Source organism: Hirundo rustica, chromosome 2, assembly GCF_015227805.2.
Source record: "Hirundo rustica isolate bHirRus1 chromosome 2, bHirRus1.pri.v3, whole genome shotgun sequence".
Taxonomy (NCBI): Eukaryota; Metazoa; Chordata; class Aves; order Passeriformes; family Hirundinidae; genus Hirundo; species Hirundo rustica.
Window position 1 is genome coordinate 103,898,805 of NC_053451.1, and position 22,409 is coordinate 103,921,213.

General features: G+C 39.9%; 2 protein-coding genes across 6 annotated transcripts in view; both read right to left on the bottom strand.

The window, feature by feature from the left end:
* Window positions 1-570, bottom strand: part of SH3KBP1 (SH3 domain containing kinase binding protein 1) — a 211,615-nt gene extending 211,045 nt beyond the window's left edge. For all 3 annotated transcript variants that reach the window (XM_040055024.2, XM_040055023.2, XM_040055022.2), the window contains exon 1: window positions 222-570. Coding sequence is in view for 2 of the 3 variants with exons in the window: in XM_040055023.2 (XP_039910957.1) it covers window positions 222-225 (4 nt within the window). In the remaining variant the exon portion in view is untranslated. The remainder of the gene's footprint in view (window positions 1-221) is intronic.
* A 1,143-nt stretch (window positions 571-1,713) lies between these two features.
* Window positions 1,714-22,409, bottom strand: part of BCLAF3 (BCLAF1 and THRAP3 family member 3) — a 33,572-nt gene continuing 12,876 nt past the window's right edge. For 2 of the 3 annotated variants that reach the window (XM_040055725.1, XM_040055726.1), the window contains exons 5-12: window positions 20,674-20,852; window positions 19,880-19,994; window positions 19,623-19,686; window positions 18,649-18,767; window positions 16,822-16,936; window positions 12,839-12,934; window positions 8,368-8,523; window positions 1,714-6,623 (exon numbers count right to left, since the gene is read on the bottom strand). In XM_040055725.1, coding sequence (XP_039911659.1) covers window positions 6,594-6,623; window positions 8,368-8,523; window positions 12,839-12,934; window positions 16,822-16,936; window positions 18,649-18,767; window positions 19,623-19,686; window positions 19,880-19,994; window positions 20,674-20,852 — 874 coding nt within the window. In that variant the 3' untranslated portion in view covers window positions 1,714-6,593. The remainder of the gene's footprint in view (window positions 6,624-8,367; window positions 8,524-12,838; window positions 12,935-16,821; window positions 16,937-18,648; window positions 18,768-19,622; window positions 19,687-19,879; window positions 19,995-20,673; window positions 20,853-22,409) is intronic. The other variant, XM_040055728.1, reaches the window with a different exon arrangement.

Consider the following 22,409-nt stretch of genomic DNA (forward strand, 5'->3'; position numbering starts at 1 on the left):
CGCCCCGCCGCCGCCAACCCCGATCTCTCCGCCTGTCACATGAAAACAATTATTGCCTCGGCCGGGGGAGGGGAGGAGAAGTTAAAAGCCGTGAGGCGGAGGAGCGGAGGCCGGCGGCGGCCGCCTCCCTCCCACCGCCCTCAGCGGCACATGCACCCCACCGGCTAGCAAAGGAGCCCCGGCCGGCCTCCGGCACCGCCACCTCGGCGGCCTGAACTCACCCATTTATGTCGAGCTGGGCTTCGCCTGGCAGCGACAACAGGCTGAAAGTTTAGGGCGGGTGGCCACGGCGAAGGCAAGGGGCGAGGGACCGCCCGAGCCGCCGCCGCGGGGAGCGGAGGCGCTGACAGAGCCGCTCCCTCCTCCGGCGGCGCCGCGCTCAGCACCCGCCGCAGCCGGGCTGCATCCTGCGTCCTGCGCCGCGGCTCCCTCGGCGTGTGTGGGAAAAAAGAAATATACAGAAATCAGGCGAGAGAAGGGGCTCAGCCTTCAGCTCCTGCAGCCACCCGGCTCCCCGCCGGCGCCGGGAAAAGCAGCCCAGGGCGAAAGCGCCCGGAGGAGCCGGTGGCGCCGAGCCGCGGGAGGGGCGGGCGGATGAGCGCGGCGGGGCGGGAGCGGCTCGGGCTCCCAAGCGCGGGCAGCGACCGCCGCGGCTGCCGCTGCTGCTGCCGGGGCGAGCGGCGGCTCCGGCTCCGCGCTGCGGGAAGTGTCGCGAGACTGCGCCAGAGCCGCTGCGCCGCCTCGGGCCGGCGGGAGAGGAGGGCGGGGAGGGCGGCAGGAAGCGGAGCCGCGCCGCGGTCCCGGCGGGGGCAGGGTCGGCGGAGAGCGGAGCCTCGCCGGGGAGCGGGGTGACTCCCTCCCTCCCGGGGCAGGACTCCTCGGGCACAGGGAGGGGACGGGGCGCGTCCTCGCTGGGCGCTGGGGGAGGATGGAGAGCGCTCCCGGGCGGCGGGACGGGCACCGAACCGCGCTTTCCTGCCCCGCACCTGCCCCGGCCGCGCACGACCCCAGGCAGCCGTGCCCGGCCCTGCCCTGGGGCTCTGCTTGCGAAGTGACGGGGAGAGATACCGGCAGCGCCGCACGGCCCCTCGGCTCTGCCCGGCCCACCTTCCCCGCACACACCGCTACTGGTTTGGAAGGAAGGAAGGACAAAAAGGGAGGATGAAGAGTGCCTTTGGGGTAGTGTCGATGTTTCGCTAAAAAGAGCAGCGTCGCGCAGGAGCATGGATTGTTCCTACTGCGGGAGATGCGAAACCCCTACTACAGTAACAGTGTGCACAGATCAGTGACATGTCTGGACAGAAAGGCACGGAAGGAGGGTGGGGAGGCTTCTGCACAGGCACGCCTTTCCCCAGGTGAAGACCCTTGGGGGGAAAACCTACAAGAGCAGCAGAGGATAATCGCCGACTAATAAATAAATAAATAAATAAGATTTCCGGTATTAAAGTATATGTCTTTATACTTTAAGCCAGATGCACGAGCACCTTGGCTATTAATGAAAGAATAAGCAAAACCGGCTTGTTCTAACCTCAGGTAGTTAATTTGCATATGAAAACAGAAAACTGCCACTAACAAAATATAACATTTTGTACTTTTCCACTCCTTGCACAAGAGATTTTGAAAAAAAACCTTTTTTACCCTGAAAATTACAACCATTAATAACTACTAAATCAAATCACTGAATTATTTATAAGTAAAAATTTCATGAAAACATTTAGTCTGTAGAAACAAAATTTACATTTATTTTATATAAACTATGTTAAACATACATATAAACATACCTACATCTTACTATATATCCTTATGACCGAGGCTTTTAGATACGGGGTAACATTGTCAAAAGCACCGTTGTGGACTCAGACTACAGACTTAAACTGCATTTGCATTTGACTCCAGCTTCAGTAGTTTAAAAATGTCATTTCTTATCCACACTTACAAATAATTACATTAAAGGCTTCTCTAACAGTGTGTTTCCATGTGCACATACATGTGCACATACACACATTAGACAGTCTTTGAGAAACTACAGTATAAATAACATCAACAATCTATTCCTTAGAAGTGGACATTAGTTCCCCTCATTCAACTGGGAGTAAAAAATTCTTGCTATTCTTAAAACAAAACAATGAGGCTTTTTTTATTCCTTGAAGAACATACTCAAACAACTGTTTCCACTGCCTCTTCCCTTCAGTACTAAAGATGTGAGAAGCCAGTCACAAAATGAAAGCCATCTACTACAGTATTTACAGAAAATGAAATATTAAAAAGACAACATGAGATTTAGACTACTTAGACAAAATTCAGAGCAATGAACAGTGAACAGAAGAAAACTGCATTAAAAGTGGCAGGCTATTAAACCATGTGTCTAAGCACCTACTCAAAACCCCTCCAACAAAAACCACCAGGCATGGAAGGAAGGGGCAGGTATTATGACAGGAGTTTTCTCTGATCTTGACACTGAAAAATATTGCTCACAAAGCTCAAAACAGAACACATTTAAATGTTCATGGCTATCCTTAAGGTCTGTTAGGGAGTCAAGTGTCACTAGGCTTTCAAAGATCTTGAAATGGCTTTTATTCTTTCTTTCCTTCGTAAGGAGGCTGAAGAACTTCTTATCTTCAAATTCTGCAGCAATGGAATGAAGTCTGTCAAGGGTCAGAGTTATGTGCAGAAACATCTTTTTTTCAAATTCATCAGGATGCAAGTCTGAAATCTGTCTGTTAGAGGGCTCTCCACAAAAAACTTTGTAGATTGTTGTTCAGATGCTTAAAGAAAGGCAATAGGTGGGTTTCAACACAGTATGGGCAAAGCTTTCCTTCAGGAAAGCAAGGAAATTAAAGAAATCCCTCTATTCACAGTCTTCTAAGGTGAACAATGAGAAATCAGTCTCTTTGTTATGATCTTTCATCATTTTCTTCAAACAATTCTCATTATCCATTTCACAGACATGGCAGAAAAAGACCTTCTCATGCATAACGAGCAAGTTTTGAGAACTCTGGCTTTAATGCCACAAAAGTGTAATCTAAGGGTTTGGTTCTGTTTTTAAAGCAACTAAGTTCATTTAAAGAAAACATTTCAGCCTGGGGCCCTAGAGAAGATGGAAACAGGTAAACATTACACAGCAGGTGATTGATCAGCTGGGTTTAGTCCTATCCCCTGCTATCAGTTACCTGAGTTGAGACAGTTACGTTCAGCCCTCAAGACCATCTATATCCATCAAAAAAATGACTTCAAAAGTAGTTAAAGTTAAGGCAGGCTTATAGAAACCTTGCAATGTGTTGCTTCTTACTAGCCCCATGATTTTGTTAACCTTGTGAACTCAATCATCACAAATTTAAAATAAGTATTCCAATCAATTAATGCAGAAATTAAATGGATCAGCACTACAAATGCTAAAATCATAGCAACTTAGTATTTCTGACACTTAAAAGGAAGACTCTAGTCATATTAAACCCATTGCATTTTGGATAGCAATTAAAAATAAAAATTCACATGTGAACAACTGAAAATGCCATTTCAAGCTAAACAAAATAAAGGCAATTCACATTTGCATTTTCAAAGTATAAAACTAAAAGCTAGGAAGCTCTTAAGACAATCACATTTTTAACTTGCCCTTCCAATGCAAACAGTGACAGACTTTACTAATGAAAGTCACTGTTTTCCTACAGAGGCTTACACACCTATTTAAAGTAAACAGTTATTTTAACAAGAACTGTTATCAGTCCGTGCTCTCACGAGAAAGAATGCAATGTACTTAAGTCTTTGTACATGTGTTTTCTACAATACAGTCACAATACCGAAAGGCACCAGGTTATTCAAGTAAATTGACCTTTCTTCTACTTAAGCCTTTTGCTTGTGCCTTCACAACCCAAACTAACTTCAATACATTGCCCTCAACTAAACATTGTATTCCAGCACAACAGAATTTTCTGTGCTAAAACAATAAACAAGCTGAATTAGGTAAGAGTATATACACACAAGTCTCTGTAATTCACAAAGATAAGTCTACATAGCAATGTGTCACATCGTATCATAGAATAGATGCTTCTAGCACCTAAGCCATGAATTCTTATAAAATTCATTGTGTGCATTTTTTAGAATGTAAGAGGTTTTATCATGACAGAATCCAAAATTATTTAAGTAAAATCATCAGTAAAAAATGTGATTTGAGCAAATGGGATCCTACAAGGGATAAACCAACTGAAACAGCGACTACATTTCATATGACATTCATCTTAGGACCAAGGGGTGGGGGGGACCCAAGTCAGTAAACAAGTCAAAAAACCACAGACTTCTTTGCAATATGTTGCTCACAGTTGTAGAAATAAACACAAAGCTAAACTACAAAACAAATTAGAGATCTCAATCATGCATAGATAAAATAAAGCACAAAATCAGGAGTCAGTCACATGTTGAAACCTGGTTAAAGCAGCATTAACTGACTGAAGTCTGACTACTCCAGCATTACTTCCAAACAGTGTTATCAAAGCTACCATGTCAGAAGTTTCTCCATGTATCCACTTTTCCTATTTGCTCAAAGAGTTGAGCTCTTCCAGAATTTAATAAAAACACTGCAGGAAGCTTACAGACACAGTAGTATCCTGTTGAATAAGACAATATAGCCTCAGTAGTTTGTCCTGTATTGTGTATGGTTTCGTTTCTCACATCTTTTACAGTGCACATTCAGAGCAGTGTGAAGGATTTGTTGGCTTCAGGGTAAACCTGCCCCGCTCGGCAGGGCATGTGCAGCACTCCCCCACCAGCAGCCTGATCAGAACTGCAGCTACTCCACATTTGCTTTGGGTTGACTCATTTAACTTCCTTTCAGTTCCTTATTTTTATCTCCCAGTAAATCTACACAGGATGACTCTGCCAGATTCTTCACTGACAGCATTAAGTAAAAAACCACTTTATTATCTGCAGAAGGTTGCCTGCCTCTATTTGTCCAGGGAGTTCCTTCCCTTCCACTTCCCATTTTGTCTACACATGTCAAAGTTACTGAAAAACTAGGTAAATTATTAATGAGTGTTAGATAAATAGAAACAAACCATCTGTTATCCTTGAATGACCGTGACATCAATGAATGCTGCACACTTCCTGCCTTATTCCCTATGAACGCTAAGCAGAACACCCATGAACTAAAGAGCTCAAGTCACAGTAATTTTAGCTGTTCTCAACCATAACTACATTTTCAAACAGTCTCTCTACTGAAGGCATTGTGGAGAAAAAAAAAAAAAAAAATTACAAAAAGCATGCAGAAATCACATCCTAGCTTTCCATCCAAAAAAACAAATTTCCTTTTCCGTGAACATACCTCTAACCCAGAATTGGAATTCTGGTCTACCAGCCACAACAGAGACTAGCCTGCATTCTATATGAAAATACATCAGCCTGCCTGTATTGAGGATATTGTGAACAACTTTCTTCTTGAAAAAGAACATCTCCTAAGACTACGTGCTTACCGTCAGTAAGAAGTTCAAACAAATCTGCAATACATACACACAACCCTACCCTAGATAATGAATTAAGGCAAAGGCTATAAACAGGAAATAAACGAAATACTGTTTATAGCTGCTTATGAAACAAGTCTGGCTATTTGAGTTTTGCACACAGCCTAACAAATAAAGCAGTATGGTCAACTTCAGAGAATCATTCTGAACAAAATCACCAGCTATCTGCATTTAAAGCAGTTTCGATTATCAACAATTTCTTTGTTAGAAGACATGCTTTCAAAAAGTTACATTTTTTTTTGTTTTTCCTGTAATTTAATACTTCAGGCCCCAATTTTAGAATTCGCAAAGTCACCAAATCATTTATGATGAAAAAGGTTAGAGAACATGTGGCTTGGTCCAGAATCCCATACACCAAAATATAATGAGATAGAATAATTTTGAATACAGACCAACTAATCTTCTAACAAACCCAAGCATGCTTTCAGTGCAGTTATAAGCTACTGCTATAGTACTTTACATACTTGCCTGTTACCATTAATTTCAATCAAATGCTGAATGTTGTCCCAACATTCGAACAATTTACAAATGTATATACACATCAGAAACCCAAGTATGTTATTAATCCAAAGTAATACAAAATACTGTTTTATGGAAGTGACTGAACAGAGGTGTAAAATCTATTGCACAACCTAAAAGGTCATTAATTGGAAAATCCTGAGCTAATGTGCTATTACCAAACAATTCAGGCACTTTTTTTTTTCTTTTTATTATTACATTAGCAATAAACTTTCAACATATAAACCTCTGGGTGTAACAACTCAAGTTCCATCTGTAACAACATGCTTCGAGAAAAAGTATTCAATAAATAAGACTCCCTTCAATGACTTCCTTACTTGAGACTGGTATGCAAACAGAACTAAAGGTACAGAATACAATGTTTCAATTGAATACTGTAGTTTAAAAGCAATTATTAAAACTGTAAAAAAGTTCTGCAGCATTCAAAATAAAGTTATTTTTTAATCAAGAAAGTTACAGCATTAGTTCCTTTATCCTATTTTAAGTCTTGAGAAAGTTGTCAAAAACCAAACAGATGCTCCCTTGGCTGTGTTATCTGTTTCAACTTCAGGATCTCAGCTCAGTTCAGGTTTCTGTTGCAATATTTATATTTCCCTACAGAGAGAGAAAAAAAAAAATCATTACTGTCTGCTGTAGTAGCAGAAACCCCCTCCCCAACCTTCCTAAGTACTGTATGTAAAATGCAAGATTCTTTCAATTATGGATTCACACAGCACAATTATAATGACTGTACCTTAAAACATATCTATGCAGCATTATTATTTCAAGTGAAATAAAGATGTTCAGATGTACTTAACAGTTCTTGACAAGTTTTATCATTACAACAGGCAAAATGCTACAATTTCAGGAACAGTTCTGGTTTTCAGGAATTAGCCAACCAGCAAACAGTATGCTGTTAAGAAAACAGTTATCATACTAATTCTTCAGAATTTATTTTACTTCAACTCAGACACACTCAAATTCATCAGGCCTAAAAAAACATAAAATTAAGAGCTTGCTGATGATTCTCTGGTTCAAATAATAACGTTTAGTAGCCAGAATGTTTTAACTATGCTTTATAGGTTCCAGACAAGAATCTTAACAACCAGTTATAGAAGAACACTGGAAATTATTTGGAATAGCTCACTACAACAAAATCGTAACACTTCTATACTTGTTTTACAATGTCATAATTTTGGGGGGAAAGAGGGGCAGAGATAGCTTTCTCCTTTTATTTTCCACTAATTCCAACTCAGTTTAGCCTTCAGAGATAATACTTCTCAGAGCCCATGCAAATATAAGAGATGTTTGCCCAACTACTTCAGTGACAAGTGATCTCTACCTTGTTTCAAGTGCTTGGTTTTCTTTCTGATGGTTGGGCTTTTTTTTGTTTGTTCGGTTTTTGTTTTGATTTGTTTTTTGCATGTGTGTTTCCTTAAGGGGTTTTGGGGACTTTTTCTTCTGCGCACTGGGCTGTAAGCTTGAGGAGTTTTGCAAACAGCTGTAAAAACCTGTGCTTGAAGGTGCTTCTGTGCTCCAAGAGCTAAACTCTAATCCAATTACAAATGCTTATTTATTCAAGTGTATTTACTTGTAGCTGGGTGGACACAGAGTTACAAAACACAAACTCACACAGCAGAACTGCAAGGGGCTGTGTAGGTCATCTAATCCAATTCTGTGATGTCACAAGTAACTTCATACTACTTTGATCAATTCTAATAAAGGATTTAGTGTTTTAACTACTGACCCTCACAAAAGCTGCAACATTTTATATGATTCAAAAGTTCTTCTGCAGTTTAGGATTATTGTTGGCCCACACGCTCTGCAAATCAAACCATCATAAATCAGATGTGCCTATTTCAGTCTAAGCTTATCTAACCATTTTACACAAGACATTATATTGTGCAGGAAGTTTTGTTCAGAGCAGCATTCTGGTGCCTACTTTAAAGCACGTAATTACGTCACATAACAAAAAGGAGAAGCACACAGATATATTTTAAAATTATTAATACCCTTCTCTTAGATTAAAGAGGACAGAATATTTTGTTCCACAAAGGGACAATTTCTGGTCCTGTCAGTAGGAAGAGATCAGCTGAGCTTGAGGAAAAAATACTGAAACAGAAGCAACCACAGAATCTCAGAGGGCACCTTTGACTTGCAGTTACCCAAAGCAAGTTTCCATAGAACAAACAAGGAGGAAACAGAAGTGCACAGTCAAGTTTGCCAGTGAAGGAGAAAGAGCCAATATCCCAGAAAATCCCATCCAAGTCATTCCATGAAGGTTTAAAAATCAAAATGGATCTTATGAATATGCATATTTTATATATGGCTTAGTGAAAAATAAATTAATCCAACTTACCTTTTCTTTCCTCAGAAATCCATCTCTGAATTTATTAGTGGCAAATCCCCTTACACCAACAGAACGCAACCGCTGGTACTTAGCCTGAATATATAAACCCTTCTGCACTAAGCCTGATTTATAATGGGATTGCAAACGGCCATCTGCAAAGTTGCTCTGTAAGGGTGGCAGAAAGGAAGGAAAAAAAAGTGCAAAATGAGGGCACCAAAACTCAAAAGTTCATATTTACAGCCATACACACGTAAAACTTCCAGTACCCAAGGACAGAAGCATGCACTCACAAGTGGACACCCTCTTCCTTTATGTCCACGTATTATTGCTCAGACCACGTGGCTCAAAGAACTGGTGCATTGCACTTGTTGTTAAAAACATCTGAAATAATCTTCCTTGTAGAAAAAAATAAATGTATTGTACAACATTTTAACAACTTTTCAACCATTAATGAGGCACATAGCATCAACAAAAAGCTTTCAGACAACACCTCACTGCCACTACCAAATTTAGCAATGTCAAGCCTTGCAGTGGGCACACATTGACTCTAAAGAGTTACACTAACACAAGTCAGTGCATATGTTTTTCCTAGAGGTTTAATGTCTGACAGTCTGAACATACAGGCATTTTCTATGCCTTTGATACCTTCACACTGGAATACTGCAAACTAACCTAGTGTGGGACTAGGAGCAGAGGCCACAGAGGTATCAGAAGACTTAAAAGTGAAAGGTATTATAAAAACACAGAAAGGATATAAAAGATCAACACTGATAGAAGCAGCTAAAGCTTGAAAAATATTCTCATTCCTAGGCACTCAGATCGCCAATAAAATAGGCAGTAAAAATCTTTAGAGTAATGAAAACCTTATTTCTCATAATTTTCCACAGTTTTCCAGCACTGCCATTTGAAGTTTTCCAACATCCACTCCAAATTAAAACAATTGGCTTTCATCTAAAACCAGAGAAAACCTTCTGACCATAAAAATTCTTATCTTTTACAAACACCTTTGAAGGGTAGGAGAAAACAAAATATGACAGAGAAATAGTTCTTCTTGAGCATGACAAAATTCCTTTGGTGAAATTTGTCTCCTTTTGACAGAGTAAGGATCGCTTCAAGAAAAATCACATGCTCTGAGATTGCAATAACTTTAATACCACTTTTTCCACTGTGTTTTCCACTGTGTGGCTGGTGAACAGTAAAGAAAGAACTGTGTAGGACAGGGGTTTCTTTATGCAAATGCAGAGGTCATGTTATTTCCCAAATCATTTGACCCACATACTTTGCAGGAGACAAGTGAGAAGCTGGCCCCATCATTCCCCCAGAGTCACTCTGATGGAGGACACTTGCAAGGGACCATTCAATGCCAATCACTCTCCTGAAGAGTACCAGATGCAGGCACAAAGAACTTCCTAGCACTGTTGTATGACATGGGTATTTGCCTATCACAGGGAAAACTGAAGGGCACTTTTAATGCTGCATTCATGCCCTGAACACAGCATTAAAGTTCCCATTTCTCCACTCCTGCTATGGTTCCCTTTGACTTCAGTGACTAGAAAGGAGGCCTTGGTGGTTTGCCATTGCAATTGTACGACAATAAACAAAGGACAAGAGCAAGTAAGGGCTAGGAAAAAGGTGCAAGATATTGAAAATGGCCTTACAAACAGCTTAGAAGTTTCAACTCAAGCATCCACATGTTCTATAAGGGGGAAGGGAAGAACATAGCAGTAATATTAACAGAACAGCATCAGTTGTAGACAAAGCTAGACATTATATATATACATTTGGTATATAGGCACCTCAGTCACCCACAGCTTATAGCAAAACAAAACAATCTGAAGTATGTGGAAAACATTGTTAACTTCTGCTCTAGAAATAAGAAAAGAATCTGCTAAAGTGGCAGCTAGATTTACATTAGGACTGTTTGATAAATAGCACTAATGATGATCCCTAGAAGCCTGAAACTCTAAAATAAGGGTATATGAGCAAATGTATACAGCTGCACTGAGTGTGGCATGGATGGGGTTAATTTTCTCCACAGCAGCATGCACGGTGCTGTGTTTTGGATTTGTGACTAAAGCTGCACTGGTAACAACCAGTGCTTTGGCTATTGCCCAGCAGCTCCTGCACAGCACCAACACATTCTCCTCTTTCCTTACTCTGCAAGGACACCAGGGTGGGCAGGAAGCTGGGAGGGGACACAGCCAGGACTGGCGTCCCAAGCTGAGCACAGGGATGTTACACACCACAGGATCTCCTCCTAAGCAACAGAAACTGAGGAAAGGGGTTCTGGAGCCGGTAGCCATTGCTTGGGGACCAGCTGGGCATCAGTCACCTTGCGACAGGCGGTGAGTGACTGCCTTTGCATCGTTTCTTCTTCGCTACTTAAAACTGTCTTCATCTCAACTCCTGATTTCTCTCACTTTTGCTCTCCGTATTTTCCATCCCATCCTGCTGGGAGACGAAGGGAGCTGAGGGGAGGGTGAGCAGCAGCTGTGTGGAGCTAAGCTGCTGGCAGGGATGAACCCATCAGAGCCAGTAACACACTGAACTTCTTTAAAGCAGTGAAAGCAGTTTAGTTTTAAAGGTTACTCTGCATTTACTTACTTAAAGGCAGACTTAGTGATTCATGGTAAAGGGTCATTACAAAAAAGACCTTTTCAATGTTGTAAGACTCCAGATCCTTTATAAGATATTTCAGAAGAGCAGTTTTTTCTTTTCCCAAAAAGTTTAACATAGTGCAGACCATATGGTTTTTTTAAAATACTCTGAGTAGTCATCACTTTTTGCTTATTAAGTTTAAATGCCCCATTTTATATATCATGAAAAAATTGTGTGGGCCTTGATTTTTTTGGGAGGCGTGGAGAGGGGACAGCAGAGAATGGAATTCTGTATTTTTTGTGAGATTTGTGTTTCTCTGTATGTTGTTGTTCTTTTAAATAATTAGCCAAGAAAGTCCTGAGTGTAGAAGATAGTCAAGTCACCTCCATTTCACCAACAGCATAGCAAGAAAAAACTGTTGTCCGAGAGAATTTTAAATGTAAAAACTTAAAAGAAATTAATTCAAATCAACACCACTGTTTCCATGGCAATGATAAAAGTGCTATACACGTAAGCAAACTGCAATACAAGTGCATATGCCATTTTCCCTATAAATATTAAAGCATCCTGGGACAGATCACTGGCTACTGCAATATTCATATATAGGTGAGGTGACTACTTAAATGGACACTTTCCTGCTTGTACAATCAGCGGAACTGCAGAATGATGTACATGAAAGGAGCATCAACTACCAACACTGCTCAGGGATCCAGCAGCCAGTGCCAGATTCCTCCCTCACCTGGAGGCTGACAATACAGAGGGGATACAGAACAAAGGCTAGGATCTTCTTAGGTGTTGAAATAGTTGCATCGGGTTTTGAAGACTTGGGACTTCTTAACTTAGAAAAATACTTTTTCCAGCAGAATAAAGACAGCAGTTCTTGGTGTTAGCTTAGCTATCTGACTATGGCTGGCTGGCAAAGCACACCTAAAAGTGGAGAAAGTCTTTTCATCCAAGAGTTCTTATATTTGGGGGAGTGGAAAGAAGAGAAAAAACCTCACAATCCACATCTACATTTCCCCACCTTTCAAAGTTTCATCCAAAAATGACAGCTAATTAGCCATTAAAAATTTACTTCATAGAAAAGGGGACTATCTATTCTGTGTATTACTTTATTCTTAAGAATGCATGTTAAAAATGTACGGGGAATTTTAAGGTAGAAAATTAGTATAAGTTATTCTAGATTTGATTAATATTTTTCTCACATCAACAACTCTAACTGGACCCACGCAGAGCATGCCACGGTCAGCAGAAAATGAAATGTTTTGTTTTTTCTGCTGAACCCAGGACACATTTTATGATTAAAAGGCATTAGGTGGCCACTGCCCTACCTGCAAAAGAAGCACAGTTGCCCATCTCTTTACCCTCTTGAGGCCCAAAGAATAAAACCTCATTTTTTTCAGTTTTTTTTAATGCATAGCTAGCAGTATGCAGTGTATTCACAAGACATGATTTCCCCAGAAATCCCTACATGAATGAGTTAATAAAATAACAGTAATACAGTTTTGAAAGTAACACAACTCATGTCTTCCAGTCCTTGGAAAAAGTTCAGGTTTCTGTCACGTGAAGGAAAAAAGCTCAGCAGCTTGAGTTTTGGACAGATGAGTTTTCTAGGCATTGCACAATTCCTGCAATTCTTATTCCTGACTCTGCAGTAACCCATTTATTTCAACTGCCCACTGGACAGCCCTGCTCAATCCACTGCCAGCCCTCTTACCTACTAAAAGCTAAGCCTCCCATTATTTCAACAGAAACAATTAGGCTCTGATTACACTATTTTTCATGGCACTTAATACCTACAAAAGCGTGTCTCGTGTTGCCAAACTCAACAGGCTCGACCACCATTTTATATAACAAACATCTGATAAAAGCTGATCTGTACCTTAAAGTGCCTTCTGATGGGTCCTGCATTTTCAAGGTGTCCTCTAATGCGTCTGTGGGGGTAAGTGTCGCTCGGTTTTGAAGAATAGTAAGAATTCTAGTAGGAAAACAGTTATAGCCTCATGTTATTAAATTATTCAAGGAAAAAGAATTAAAATTTGTTCAGGTTATAGTAACAAATATTGCAATACTTTCAGTCTTGTAGTGTTTGACAATACCACTCTTGGAAGGAACAGGAGCATTGGGCCTACAGTGCAGGCTGGCTGAAGGGACAGCAGAGCCTACAGAAGCTAAAGATGACACAGACCATCCTCCTGGAGAGAGCTAAGCAGCTAACAACCCAACCAAGGTTCTCCATCCCTCCCTTCCCAGAACAGGTGCCTCAACTTGCATGTATCAGGTATTGCAGACAGGCTGCTACAGCAGTTATGGCTTGCATCAGGAACAAGGGCAACAAGATTGGAACTCTGGATGTCCTGGTTAGCACATGGCCACCACAGGTCAGTGTGTAGCACAGACACCCCTCCACAGCAAACAGACAAGGTGTAGCACATTGAGGTCCTTAGAAAATGCTACTTTTAGCTCAGTATTTCAAGAGCGCATTTGAGAATTGCTTGTCTGCCGCAGAAGCACAATTCCAAAAACAAGTCACACAGGTAGTTAGTATTGAAATTGCTGTGTCAATACACTGAGCAAAGCAGACAAACAGCTGTGGTGGCCTAAAACAGAACCCTCCTCCAGCCACTGACCTACCTGCACATTTTGGCTTTTTCCCAACTTCCCCTATGACATCCCTTCTAAAGCATGTCACTCTCATCCATCCATCATCCAACACACACAGAAGCATTGACATATACTTGCATATACTACCTCAAAGCCCTCTATGCTTTGAGAACAGACAAGCTAATGAACTCAAAGCAATCAAGTAAATACACTCTTGAATAATCACAGACGCATTCCAATGCCGCTGAACTCTGTCTTCTCAAAAGAAGTTTCATCCACTTGAAATACATTTAAAAAAGAACCTAAGAAGAGAATGCTCCTGAAATAGTTAATATATACTAACATTTAATAAAAAATGCAAATGCATGCTTTGCTGGCCCCAGAATTTCTGTCTTCTAACAAACTCTTCTGGAATAATGGTGTGGAGAGAGAGGGGGCCATAAATATAATGAAATAATGTTAGAATCCAAGATAACTTTTAACTAGGATTTAAGTTAGTGTTCTCTTTTCTTTTTTAGACTACACTATTGCCTACAAGTCAACTATTCAGCTTCTTACAATGCCTTGACAAGAAGGGTTTCAGAGAAAAAAAGAAAGGAAGAAAGATTTTATGAAGTGAGATCAAAATGGCTTTTCCAAGGCAAAGACAGAAACTTCCCAGTTCTCTTCTAAGAAAATAAGGACACTCCACAAAATCAAATTAACTTTCTGCGTACAACACAATTAAATCAGGAAGCTCCCAGCTCAAGTACACTCTTCCTTTAAGCTGGGAATCCAGCAAGATGAAAAAAAAATAGAAAAACTTCCCATTATAGTTAAAAATAAACCTGTAGGAATTAAAACAAAGCTTGCCTTAATTAACTCTGGATACAGCCTTCCCCATCCCCACCTTCCTTAAGACTAAAGTACCTTCACAGAAATATTAACATTAGAACTACTTTGATACAAAGGTACAGCAAATCACTTTTTAGGAACTTTTTAAACCAGAATCTTTACAATAAAAATAAAAATAAAATTGTAAAAGGAAAAAAGAGGAAAAAAAAAGGGGAACACACAAGGGGGAATACTTGTTCTGATTTTCTACTTCACTCTTCAGCTAGCCTCCTTTTGTCAGTAGGGTTCAAGGCTAAATGGACATTTCTTACAGTCAAGCTTAGATACACAATTGTACGTTCCAGACCTAAGTTTTTCTCAAGATTAAGCTCAAGCCCCAATTACTGAATATTAACACCACAAATATTATACTTTGAATACTTAACTATAGTTTTTGATTTTTCTACTTGTCTGCAAACCAGCTTCTGTAAGGCTGACCATGAAGGGCCATTCCTTCTTTAGGATATCCTGTATTTTCAATACCTATGCTTTCACAGCTACTGTTCTTCCAAAGGAATTACTCTTACTGCAGTGCAGGACTACCTAAAAGTTGCCCATTTGCAGTTCACTATTAAATATGAAAATGCAGTCTCCCTGAATCTTCACACTTAGCAATAACTCAGTGCCTTTTTCAAACCAACCTCCTTTTCATTTGCAATTACAATATTACTGCGGTGGGTTGACCTTGCCTGGATATCAGGTACCCACCAACCAGCTCTATCAATTCTCCTCATCAGCAGGGCTGGGAGGGAGAAAATAAAATTTAAAAATCCACATGGGTCAAGAAAAAGGCGTTTTAATAAAGCAAAAGCTGCACAGGAAGATGTAAGATTTCTTCTCTACTTCCCACCAGCAGGCAATGTCCAGCCCCTTCCCAGGAAGTTTCAGTACACAGTGGTTGCTCCTGAAGACAAACATCACAATAACCAATTACCTCCCACACTCTCCTTCCTTTCTCTGAGCTTTTATTATTATTATTTCCTTTCTCTTAGCTGAGAAGATGAGGCCATTTGGCAGTGTGGGTGAGCTGTCCTGGCTGCCCCCTCTCAAGATCTTGCCCACCCCCAGCCTGCCAGGTGTGGAAAGTGGGAGAGGCAGCGGTGATGCTGTGGAGCCCTGCCCAGCAGTGGCCAAACACTGGTGTGTTACCAGCACCTTTCTGGCCACCAGTGCAAAGCACAGCACTGCGAGGGCTGCCAGAGAAAATGAGCTCCATCTCAGCCAGATCCAAGGCAGTTACTTAGTGAGGCATTACTACTTGCTTTGGCAGACTTGAATATTAGTCTTGATTAAGCAAAAATTTTTACCATTAAAAACTTACGTTCCTTTACACTGAAGGAGGCAGTTTTGTATCTGCAAAGCAGCTAGATTTGAGAATTTACTACATGAAAGCTACTTTTGATGGACCTCAGAAAAGTTTCATGGGCTCCTGGAACCCTCCCCACAGGGCATTAGTTACAGTGTATAAAGAATGACAAATTATGTTAGTCTCCTCCTTATTTTACAGCCGTCAGAAAAATTTAAAAAAAAAAAAAAAAAAGTGGTTTAGAATTATACTGCACACATTAAAAAAGCTCTTCTGGTCTCATCTGTCCCTCAAATTAAACAAGCACAAACACCTGCAATTGATAACAATGCTTTAGAAGGAACTTTCCACAAGAGATAAATTTATTTCTACTGGACTTAATATTACTGTTTTGCCCACTTCAGTATTGAAGTACGTTGCAGAAAGCCTAAAGAATAATTGTCCAAAACTAGGTTTCATAACTACAATATTCAATGGATGTGATATTCCATTGTTTAACATTTCATCCTCAGGAACATTTTTTCAGATACTTCTTGTTATTTCTGTGATTTGCTCCTCATTTTTATTTAAAATAAGTGCTTTCCAGAATTTTTACCACAATGAAGAGAAAAGAAACAGTTTCAGTAACAATACCACCTACACAAGATTCAGGCCTTCTCTTCGTACCACCGACAACCAGAATGCAGGAGAGTATTCTTTTTCTCAAACTACTTAACATTATCTCAGACTATCTGCTCAATAACAAGGCCTTCTATTTTATCATTTAGATAATTACACCATTATGTGGAAGAAATGTGATATTAGACACAAACTTCTTTTCTGAAAAGAAAAGGCGTGGTATCAAATGATTTTAGCTCAGATGTACAAATCTCTGCCTCAAAAAATGCCCAAGAAAGTACTTTTGCACTAGAACTGTGAAATTACGGGTAGGTTTATTGTTGAGCACAGACAGAAGATAAAAAAGCCTCACTCAAAATTTAAAAGAGCAAGACATGTTAAATTTACATCAGTGCAGACAATGCAGCAAAATATGAATTAAACATCAACAGTGCAGAAGCTCCTATTTCTACATTGAGGCTTACCAGATAAGGTCTCCCAATAAATTTCCTGAAAGGTGGCTTAAGGAACCTCATAGGCTTTTGGAAACCATCAACTTGAGACGTTTGCAACTTTGAAAGAGCGCAGCTTTGCTGGTTCCTGATGTGTTAGAGAGAGAGCGAGAACAATCAATACCTAAAGCCACAACACATCAACACCCTGTATTTTAAACTGACTCGTTCCGTATCACAAGCGCAAAGCGACAGCTTACGAGTAAATTTCCCTTAGGACACCCAGCAAACGCCTTAACGCTTATAACGAGGCCAGGCCGGCCCAAGCTCCGGCTGCACGCTCGCGCGGCGATGGGCGCTCTCCCGGCGCCGCCGTGCCCGTGGCGCTCCCGGGCGGTCCCTGCTGCCCTCCGCCGGGGCAAAGGCGCGTGCAGCGCGCGGGGCACCGCGCCCGGCCGGGGAGCCGCGCACCGCCACAGCCCTGCCAAACTCCTGCCATCCCCGCCCCGCACAGCCTCCGCGCAGGCACCTGCAGCCTCCAGCCCGGCAAGCAGCTCGGGATGGAGCCGGGCTTTTGCTTGCTTGTTTTGTTGAGTCGTTTGGGGTTTTTTTTAGCAAGAATATCGCTAATATAGATGCATCCATAACCTTCCAAGTAAAACATTTACTGTGGAAAGTAACCACCAGAAGTCAAAGTTTGTATTTTACAAAACACACGGAAACAGTTTTCATGGCTGTGAAATAAGTTAAGGAAAAAACCAGCAGCACAGTTAATAAGCTCAGAGGCGCTGGCAGTATCTCACGTGAGCTATTAAAACCTCTCAACCTCAGGAAAATTCTGCGTATCATTCATGCCATTACTGCCCTCAGCCCACATCACCCTGACAGTGGAACCCCTGACAACAAACTCCAGGACAGCCATACTTGGGAGGGAAATTTGCACTTCTCACAAAAGTTAAGCAGGACAGTAACTGAGGAGGTGTGCTAGGAGAAATGAAGCAAGTCCAGGGATTTTTTTCCTCCACTTGTTAATCTGAACTTTTTTTTTGTTTCAAGAATTTTGAATGCAAGAAATTTCTTCTATGGCTGCACAAGTCTGTTTTTCCAAATGCGTGTATTGCCATTAGCTGCCATTACAGAGTGCATTTAAAATGAACAGAGAGAAGCAAACAAAGAACAATCTGCCTAAGAAACTATGACTACTGTGTGGATACATTTTATTCCACTCTGGAAATTCATTAATCAACATTTCTATTAGCAGTTCCTCTCTCTAACCAACCGACCTCACAACATCAAAAATGAAACAGGATGACTGAGGTTAGCAAACACCATTGGTGCAAAAAACATTTAACAAACCTGTTGGAGGAATCCATAGCAGTAAAATGATATTCCAAAAATCTAAGTTTTCAAATTCTCCAAGAATCAGATAAAATCGATTTGCTGATATTCCACATATTATTACCAAACCAGTAGGGCAACAAAACAATATATTCATCCTAGAATGCTTTTACAGAACTGCAAATCCCAGGAGAATGTTGTTACATAGCACATTGAGGAATTTAAAAATAATTAACCTTTTTCAAACTAACTTTGTCCTCTCTTCTCATTCAGTGCCACAGTTTGTGTTTGCTTTTCATTTTTACCCACTGCAGTTTAAGTTCTTACCCACCTCTTTCAAGCCAACACCTCATTAGAGAGTAGTTTGCAATATATGTCAGCTGAATTTCAGCCTCAGTCAAACTTTTAAGGCCTAACTGTGCAAAACAATCACCACAAATGTGAATGTAAGTGTGGAAGGGCCCAAAAATGAACACACAAGGGAACTATAGGCTTGGGCCAACAAGATTATTTGCTCGTTACCTGGGAGTTACACCATCTACATGAAACACTCTCTCATCTTCGTTCTTCAATCTCTCTTTTCTTCTCCTTTCTATATCATACCGTAGATCATTTGGATCTTCTAACACTCTTACAATGTTCTAGTTGAAAGAAAGGGTTGAAGCCAAGTTAGCTGCTAAGAACTGAACACCAACCTGATTCTGTGCTTCAGAGGCAGCACCCTGTGCAGCACCCTGTTTGCCTATGTCTGCACATAGGACAGGTTCACATCAACCCAAGGATCCAAAGTGTAAAGCAGTAAAAACTGGTCCTAAGCAATTATCTTTCCTTGCACCATTTGCCTTTTCACAAGTTTCCAAACAACAGTGAACAGAGCACTGGAATTCTACATGGAGTTGCTAAGGCAGAAATATTCATGTAGGTTTCAGTAAATCTTAAGTAGTTCTACTATCCTTAGTCAAGGAGAGTCTCCATATACCTGTACTATAGAAAAGGAATGGTAACTGAATCATAGCAAGCAGAGCTTTAAAAGGGAAGATAGAACATCTTATGACCCCAAAGGAAAGCTTGGGATAAAATAGCATTTTGAGGAATTACATGGACTTTGAGTCATTGTAACATTAGGGTAGAAAAAACATTAAAACTTTTTGTAACCTCAGAGGAAAACCAGGAACCACACATCAGTCACAAACTCAGTATTTACATTATTTAAAAACAGAAAGGGGTTCAAGCAGCAGAAATAATCCAACTCCAGCTACTCTGGAGAACACATCTGCATTCTACTGTTCAGTGAACACAGCACACTTGCACTACTGTGCACGTATCTGCAAGTAAGTTCAGCTGTGCATTTTTTTTCAAAATACTCAGAATTACTGCTGGTCTTCACAGCATGCAAAAATTATGTCCCAATAGCAAGGGGAAAACATTGCTTACATTTCTAATATATCTATAATAATAACTTATTGCTTGCCAAAAAGGTTAAGCAATCAGGGTACCTGGGGAGATTCAGATGGCACAGTCCGTTTGTTCTGCAGTTCTGCCAGAGACATGTCAATCCTCCTGGAACACAAAAATACTGCATAAAACCAAATGCCATCACAAAATAAACAAAAGCATTCTTGACCAGGCAACAGAATGTTTTAAGGATACAGGAAGGTAAAAATAATGAATAAAAAACTTCATGCTATATAAAGTCTACTGAAGACTAATTACCTTAATGCAAATAAATTAAGACAAAAAGTTCAACAATTACCTGTGAATTTCTGGATCCAAATGTATTTTAACTTCATTAGTATTCGCACTTGATTTATCCTGAATTTTTGAGAACCGTTCATGTAGAGTTATGTCAGAAGATGCAAAATAATTTGCTGTGAAGAGATATTAAATACAAGAACGTTATTTGTAGTACTTGAAATGCACAGTGGGAAAATATATCCATTAAAAGATTAACTCTTAAGGATACCATGACAACTCTACTGAAATGAAATTTCAAATTATTTCCTCTTGCAGTTTAATATTCACAAATGAAGGATTATGCCAGCCCAATTTAGACCACCTCTTTTGATTAAACTCAATTGTCCGCTCTACCATGGTAGTACTAATTACCAGAATCTATAAAATTTAACACTGAACATGATGCAGCTGCCTAAACACTAATCTGAAAATTTGAAGGAACTATATATAACTAAAGAGCTGTGATTACAGCAAAGCTCCTTTATTCCTGTCATGTCTTCTAAACAAGCAGGTTACACTCCCATACTAGCATAAAATCATTTTGATCTTTAATCCCCACAATAATGCCTCAGTTATGGCTTGAGACCTTTCTGCAGTCATCCTCTACCCAATTACTTTAAATCCTCAACCTATGTTTTCCTTAAACAATACAAAAGGAAGCCAAACTACAAATGAAGCCAATGGCAAACACCTGAGACTTACAGGGACATGATATCTAAACCATCAGCTTTGGGTTTAGTAATCATAAATGCATACATATACTGCAAATACATATATATAAACACATAGATATACTCCAAATATTACAGCTACCTTTAACTTGATGAATAATTGTGATTATTTCCTGAGTAAATTCTTTTGATGGGTCGTTTTCAACGTTTTGTGTTACAGATTCCATGTGCTCAAACACCGGATGAAAATTTTCATTTTTTCTGCCAACAGCAACCAGATCATGGGACATCTGTCTCTCTTTAGTGTGACTAGAAGCAGTCCTAGAATAAAAAAAAAAAAAAATATAGTTTATTTTAAAGCAAATATCTAAATCTGAAAATCTGAAACAGACAAGTAGAACAAAACAAATTAAGAAGTTCATTTTAGGACTAAATGAGATTAAAAGCCGAAATCTCATTTTGTTCCTTTTTTAAATTAAAAAAATAGTAAGGTCATAAGGAAGAAAATCTGTAATAAAATAGGAAGAGATCATTTCACTCTCAGGAATATTTGCTTCTGTGAAGTATGCAATACAAAATTTGTGAATTTTAAATTTAATTCAACTGGATTATCAAATCTAGATAAAATGAGGATCCTGACAGACTTTTTTAGAATAATTTTGAGAGGCAATTATGCCTGTGTCCTGTTTATAAGGATCTACCAGGCAATTTTCAAGAACAGTCAGAGGTAAGAAAAAAGTTTCACATCTTTAGGAAGTGAATCATCACTTCAGCCTAGTGAAACAGCAGTGAAACTGCTTCAGTAGCAGTGTGTGAACTGAAGAATGTGCTTACCATCTTTTTGTAAATTTTTACTCATTCTAAGTAAGTTTACACCCCAAATGGTTGCACTGCTGCTCAAAAATTACTTTGACAAGAAAGCCAACACTTTAACAACCCTACTGTTCTTGCTGCAAGGAAAATACTTGTCATTCTAAAAGATAAATTAAGGACTCTAAGAGCTCATGTAAAAGCTTTTAGGATGAAGACTTCTAGTTGTTTGTTCTGCAAAGTCTTTATTGTGCCTGCCCACACTGTATTAGAAGCATACAAGGCTAGAATTCCATACAAAAATTGTATTAGTAATAACCTCTAGCAGATGCCAGAAATCATCTATTTTCCCCTAGCAAACTGGGAATAAATGCATGCAAGAAGGAATCCAAGCAACCTCAGGTTTAAATATTTGAATTATCTACCTGCTCCCCAGGTTTAGCAATAAACTATTCTTCTTAGCTGAGTCATTTCAAGTCGGGTGTTTCTTATATGCCTAAAGTAGGCAGCATGAATATTCCAAGTCATCAGCTTCTGTAAAATTAGTGTTTTTTGTCTTTGAAAAAATAAAATGTTCAGCACTTTTGGCTGCAGAAGCAAACTGTCCATACATTAAATTAGCTGTAATCAATGCAGTAGTTTCTTAGGTCTGCAAACAACTACCATGCCCATTGTGCATGACCTTCAAGATAGCAGTAAGAGGCTCCTAGATAAAGGAATCATCCTATGGGTTTGCAACAAACCCCAACAATTTTCCTTACATTATCATTCAGGAAGTCAAATCCTCATCCTAGTCCAACTGTGGGTAATGGGCATTACTCCACCTCCCTTTCCTCAGTCTTTAATATTAGCCCCGTACATGCAATAACTTGTCTTCGTAACTCTCCAATGTATTACATATTTTTGAAATAGTGCAAAGAGAAGAAAATTTATATAGATGTTTTACTTGGGACAAGAGGCAAAATCCCTACAAAATGAAGGCTGATCATTTTGAAAAGGAAGGTAATCTCTTCCAAAAGCAATTACTACCAATATAAGGTATCTGGCCTGCAACAGCAAGACATCAAA